The following is a 6,734-nucleotide window of genomic DNA, read 5'->3' on the forward strand; positions in this document are numbered from 1 at the left end:
AGCTTGAGTAGAGCTGGGTGGAATTTTTCAGATGAATAATTTATTGGATGAAAAATGCAGTTTCAGTCAACCCAAACCTTTTCCTGTATTTAATACAAATACTTTCGGCCTTTCACAAATCAACTAGAAGGCAGAGACAGTGTTTGTAATGGTGCTACTGTCCCTCTCCTTTTAACCTTTAGCCCACTTCTACAGCACTTTCCATCTCAGGGTCTCAAAAAACAACAATACCCAGCTTCCATAGAGTCCTTTTCATCAGATCTCAAGGAGGTTTAAGTACATTAAAAATCATTTAAGATGAGGAAACTGAACCAATGAAGTGACTCGCCCCAGGTCACCCAGCAGGCTAGTGACAGGGCTGGGAGTAGGACCCACGCCTTCTGAGTCCCAGCCCGGTGCTCTATCACTAGGCTGGGCTGCATTTTGCCAACAGGAGTGAGCTGAGCCTTCCACACCCCCTTTGTGGTATCTTATTACTCCCATATTTTAAGGCAGGAAAATTAAGGCACAGGGAGGCGAAGCAATTTGTCCAAGGCCAGGGTAGAACTTCGGTGGGAGCCAGAGCTTGATTTGCAGAGGACTCCCAGCTACAGCTGAAGTCAGTGAGAGCTGCAGGCACTAGGCACCTCTGAAAAAGCCAGCCCAGGTCTAACACCATCCAGCCCCAAGAGCACCCTGTAACAGGGCACCAACCACCCATCCTGATCAACCCTGGTGGGTTCATTGGGGGCTGATGCTCTGGGGTGACCGACGAGATGCTGCTGCCTGCTCTCTCAGCCACCCACGTGGACCAAACCTCCCCAGCCTCTTTGGGACTGCTCTGAAGTCAACACAGCAGGCTGGAAAAGCTCTATGGTGCCAACGGGGGGTCTTTAAACCCCTCCTTATACCGCTCTGCACCCCTACCAGCCTATAGCAGTGAGCAGACACCAGCCTGGGAGCCGCCTCTCCCCCAGGGTCCCAGACTTTCTGGGTTCTTTTCAAGCAGTAGTTTTCAACCTGTGATCTGGGGACCCCCGGAGGGGCCGCAGACTCCATCTAAAATTTTCAACGGGGTCTGCGCCCCCATTCGAAATGCTTTAGGGGCCTGCAAATGAGAAAAGGGGAAGAAGGCGGAAAAAAAAAAAAAAAGGTCGAAAACTCCTGCTTTAAGCCCAAGACACATGGCAAATCCCCTCCATCGCTGGGACAGAGCCCACGGGGGGCCTCCAGCGCATCTCCAGGGGCCGGACCGCTGCTTGCTCCCGGGAGCTGTTTTCAGGGACGCTCTCCCGCCCCCACCGCTGCCAAACCCCCAAGCGGTGGGGCTCGCCCCCCACCCCGAGCGCCCTAGCAGGGGGTTCATCCCCCTTGAGCTCCCCCCCCCCCGCCGCCCATCAGTACGTCCCCCTTGACCGGCTGGGAGGGGGCCGATGAGCCGGCGGGGGGCTCTGTCTGTCCCCGGGGCAGCTCGCCTGGGACCGCAGCGCCCCTACCCCTGGCTGGCGGGGTGGGGGGGAGAACGGGACCCGGGCGCTGCTCCCGCCGGGGGATGCCCCGGCCCGCGGGGCGCCGCCGCTTACCCAAAAGCGGGAGCCGCAGAAAGCCTCCATGGTGCGGGGCCGAGCCGAGCGGCAGGGACAGACCGGGCAGCGCTCGGAGAGGCGGCTCCTTCCCCAGCCGCCGGGCGGTGAGCGCAGCGCAGCCCGGCCCTCTTCCGCCACGCTGGGGCGGGCGCTCGGCTCGCACGGCAGGGAGGTGGGGGCGGGGAGCCGGGCCCTTCGCCTGGGTGGCCGCCGCGGGGGCGGGGGGGGGGGGCTTAGCCGGCTTGGGCTGGCCCCCGCGGCCCGGGGAAGGTTCCAAAGCCGGGGAGTCCCTCATTCGGGAGCGGCTGGATCGGTTACAGGTTTCAGAGGAGCAGCCCTGTTAGTCTGTAGTCGCCAAAAGAAAAGGAGGACTGGTGGCACCTTGGAGACTAACCAATTTATCTGAGCCTAAGCTTTCGTGAGCTACAGCCCACTTCATCGGATGCATTCAATGAAGTGAGCTGTAGCTCAGGAAAGCTTAGGCTCAAATAAATTGGTTAGTCTCTAAGGTGCCACGAGTACGCCTTTTGGATCGGTTACCTGGGTTTAACCAGGGTGGCGGAAATGGTGCTGAACACAGTTTTGTTCTCTTCTGCCCTTTCGGGTAAAGTGGCCAGCACCAGTTCAGCGGCATCTGTTGCGGACGCCCCTTTATCAGCAAGGGATCGTTTTCCTAGCGTACGCAAGGCTTACGAGTAAGGGCTGACCCGACTTCTAAATTCTAGGTGCTACGGTGGGTGCTTAACTATTTTCAGAGCAAGTTAGGCAAGTAACCCCCTTCAGAAGGCCAAAGCCCTAATTAAAGCACTTTCCCCACTCCTCCTACCAGCACACCTCAGGGCCAGCTTTGCACTCCCCTGCCTCCTTTGGCAACAGACTTGAGTCCTGCGTCCAGTGGCTCCTCGCTTTAGGCTGGGGGAGGGGCCTTTAGATGGGGGTGGGCTTGCATTCCCCCAGCCCTGGACCCTGGAAACTCAGTAGGTGCCTTTTGGAAACAGGTATCAGAGGGGCAGCCGTGTTAGTCTGGATCTGTAAAAGCAGCAAAGAGTCCCGTATTCACCCACGAAAGCTTGTGCTCCAATATGTCTGTTAGTCTATAAGGGGCCCCGGGACTCTTTGCTGCTTTTGGAAACAGAGCACTATATTGGTGTCTCTGGCACTGAACACAACAAATATCCACCCATCCACCCACCCCTACCTAACTACCTACCTCTTGGAGTGATTAATGTGGGGGAAAATTACCATACTATTAGCAAGACCAAGGCAGAATTTGAATCTCAGATGCTTTTTATGTAATTAGGTAAGTAAAAAACTGGAAATAATTATAGCAGCAGCTACTAGCTGTGCTGCTTCTGGCCTCTTGGCCATGCCTTGACTTCTTATACAGCCTTTCATCCCAGACAGTATGTCTGCAAAAACAGGGCAACTCCCTACTCTAACCAAAGCATTATGGCCTCTTTAATATGTACTCAGAAGAGAAGGGATATCTGAGTTCTTGTCTGACTAGTCCCCTTCCACACCATAAACTCCATGACAAAATGTAGAGCTGTGCATGGCAACTCAAAGAAGAGAGATGGTCTCCCAGGAATATCAAGTACTTGAGTATATGGTGGAGGACAGTTCCATATGGGGATGAGATTTTGTTCACTCTCTGGGATCCCTGAAACCTAATTTCAGGAAATTCTCTAAGCTGCACTAAACCTGGCCACATATCCAAGTATCTAAGTAAGTTGAGTAAGTCAGAACCATGTCTCTTATTCATCCACGGCCTCCCCTTCTCTCTATTTTCTTCTCATATAGTCTTTTTTGCACAGACCATTAGTGCTGACATCTTTCTAAGGCTGCCATTTAATACAATACATGCCTAATCAATGCACCTTTTGGTGTAGTATGGTGAACACAACGTTAGCACCACAACCACACAACACTTGTTTACCTTCCATTTCAACAGGTTCACTCCTACAGCATTATTTGCTTTCCAGCACACACTGTTTGGCCAGCTGGTGCTATCGCACCAGATGATACAGCAATATCACTCAACCTTCCCAGACCACTGTACTGCTTTCAGGGGTCTGATTTGTCTTGCGTATCCCAAGTTTCACCTCACTTAAAAAATGCTTGCTTACAAAATCAGACATAACAATACAAAAGGGACACAGCACATTTCCTGAAAAATTGCTGACTGTCTCATTTTTTACCATCTAATTATAAAGGAAATCAATTGAAATATAAATATTGTACTTCCATTTCAGTGTATAGTATATAGAGCAGTATAAACAAGTCATAGTATGAAATTTTAGTCTGTACTGACTTCGCTAGTGCTTTGTATGCAGCCTGTTGTAAAACTAGACAACTATCTAGAGGAGTTGACGTACCCCATGGATGACCCCGGGGTACTCTGTCAATTTTTTGCAGGGAGAAGTGAGGTTGGAGTTGAGTTAATTAGTTTGCATCCTGTTCCCCACAGCTGCTGCAGGACAAAGGTGCTTTTCACTTATTACCCGCAGGACAGGTGTTCCATGTTAGCATAAGAAGAGGCATGCTGAGATAAAACACAGTGCATGCCCTGTGACAGTCAAGCAAAAGCGAGTCCAAGTTGGTTTAGAGGTACTGTATGCAAATGATGGTGAAAGGTACCAGGCTGCTGCCCTAGGAGGAGACTCAAGATTTTTTATTTAGCCACAGAACCAGGTACAATTTGGGCAGCAGCAGTGCAAGCTTCTCCAACCCCTGGATGTGCCTCTGATTTGATCTGGAGGCACAGATAGCAGAATGTATTTCCAGCAGAGAAGCAGGGCTTACTCCCAAAGCAAATCATTTTAAAGAAGGGTCATCCAAATAGAGACCACCTATGAACTTTCTAGGCATCAGGACTTGGGACAGCACCTCTTGGATAGTTCCCAGTGTCAGGGAAGTCCTTAGTATGATCCGCACACGCCCGGGATAGCAGGCAGAACTCTTTGTCCTTCACCAAGCCTTCTCAGCCCATGTTCACTGAGCAAACTTTATAGTCACTATGGTGTATTACATTTCCTCCATTCCTATTTCTCTAGTCAAGGGCTGTGTAACCTGGGAAGAGTTAATTATCCTGCTGAAACTTTCCTCGGTCATATAAGTCAACAGAGCACACACAATCACAGCGATTCATAGATTCCAAGGCCCCAGGGGACCACTGTGCTCATCTAGTCTAACCTCCAGTATAACACAGGTCATGGGACTTCCCTGCAATAAGTCCTGTTTGAACGAGAGCAGAGATTTTAGAAAGACAGCCCGTCTTGATTTAAAAATGGCCAATAATGGTCAATCCACCACAACACTTGATAAGTCGTTCCAATGATCAGTTACCCTCACTGTGAAAAATTATTTCCAGTCTGAATTTGTCTAGCTTCAGCTTCCAGCCAGTGGGTCTCAGTAGACCTGTCTACTCGTTCAGGAACATGGCCTGCATCCCCCTCACCTAAGAGGCTGCTCTGAACTCCGACCCACTGTGCCAGCAGGAGCACAGGCAAAACAGGTGGGTGTGGAAGGCCAGGCCTACCTAGTTGCAATGCCTTGCCTCTGGAATGTGTTCCTGTTGGAAATAGGACTGACCCCAACTTGGCTGCATTTAGATTGCATTCATTGCAAGATACAGGCTTTGTCTTGGCCTCCTATTGCCTCTGAGTGCTGGGATCCCTGGCAGCTAGCGTAGTGGCGGGGTTTTTTTTTGTCTAGCTGTGAAAGTTGCTTTAATTGCTTTCTCATTCTTTAGGTATTCAGGTTCCACATTAGCACTTAAAGGCCCTTCACGGGGAATGTAAGAGTTTGTATTTGCTGGTAATATGCTTCATAAGGCACAAAAACAGAGACAGCCCCGGCTCCAAAGAGTTTACAATCTTAAAACTAGATATACATGGCCCAGACCCCTGTGCTGCCCCTTCTGCTGGCACTTAAACCTGTGCACCAGGGGAATAAAATGTTACCACACTAGAATTCTTCATGTACTTTGCAGGTAGCGGTTTAGTTCTAGTTTGTACAGGTGTAAATGAGCACATGGGGTGCCAGGCAGCAGAGACTAAGGCCCCCTGAAGACAGGACACACTGGAAAATACAGGTGGTGGGGATAAATTAGCTCTGCTTCTGCCCATCTCTGGGACCTATAGTTTTAGTGTTTGCCAGCTCTAGATATCAGGATTTTAGTGGCTGCATTGTTCTTTGATGTAAAAACAGTTACTGGAGAAATGTGGCTCAGCACAAGAATATAGTAATTTGGGGAAACAGAAAGACTAAGTGTGGAATCCTGGCCCCATTGTGGTCAATGGCAAAACTCTCATTGACTTTGAGAGGCTCTGGATGTCTTCCTTAGTGCCTACTTTACATTAACTCCAGGAGAGGAAAGATGGACCAAATGGGAGGTTCTGACTGTCTTTTCAGTGCAGCTCCATACAGTACCGAAAGCCTCTATAGGGGCTACCACAAAACAAATAAACATTGATATAACATTTACAGCACTAGCCTGTACTCTCACCCTGTTTTGCTTCAACTGAATACTGGTGGGTACGGGACCCTCCTTACTTTGGCCTGTATATAAAGCATAGCCGGTCAACAATTCTTCTTACATTTAATACAACATTAGTAGCAGAATATTGCAAGAAGCATATTATAGACTCACGGGTTCAACTTATCTCAAAGCTTAAAATGTACAGTTTTTCTAGTAATTTCTTTAATTGATTTTTCTCTTGTTTTATGTTCAGTGTTTTCATACTCATAAGAAGAGCTTTACTCATTTGCAGTACAGTCAGTAACTGATTCCCAGAATTTCCCTTAATATTTTGGGTACAGAAGGGCCCAACCCAGACCCCTGTACCTTAAGACCCATAAATTCCATGAGCATGCAGTGGGGTGCACTCAGATCCACATTTGGCAGGTGACCCCTATTTGTGTCTTACAATGGGCTGATCAAAACTCCACGTCTGAAGTTTGCCATGTTCAACATTGGAATCCAGATCTGAATTTTGACATTCCCACAACATGCAACTTTCTTCATGTTGTTACTTCCTAGTTAATAACAGCAATCATAATTGTCTCCATTTCCCCCCACCTCAAACTCTGTTGGGTGCCAGTAGGCAAGGGAAATTATTTTTCCTGAATTAACTCCATTTTAGAATCCTAGCAGACTTATGACCATCC

General features: G+C 49.1%; 1 protein-coding gene across 4 annotated transcripts in view; it reads right to left on the minus strand.

Annotated features, from left to right (window-relative positions):
• The window catches only part of ABCC3 (ATP binding cassette subfamily C member 3), a 78,090-nt gene extending 76,377 nt beyond the window's left edge, over nucleotides 1-1,713 (minus strand). For 2 of the 4 annotated variants that reach the window (XM_037915144.2, XM_037915143.2), the window contains exon 1: nucleotides 1,563-1,712. In XM_037915144.2, the coding sequence (XP_037771072.1) occupies nucleotides 1,563-1,592 (30 nt within the window). In that variant the 5' untranslated portion in view covers nucleotides 1,593-1,712. Of the gene's footprint in view, nucleotides 1-1,562 lie in introns of all 4 variants that reach the window. The other 2 variants (XM_037915139.2, XM_037915140.2) reach the window with 2 other exon arrangements.
• Between the last annotated feature and the right edge of the window lie 5,021 nt (nucleotides 1,714-6,734).

This window comes from Chelonia mydas, chromosome 14, assembly GCF_015237465.2.
Source record: "Chelonia mydas isolate rCheMyd1 chromosome 14, rCheMyd1.pri.v2, whole genome shotgun sequence".
Classification (NCBI taxonomy): domain Eukaryota; kingdom Metazoa; phylum Chordata; order Testudines; family Cheloniidae; genus Chelonia; species Chelonia mydas.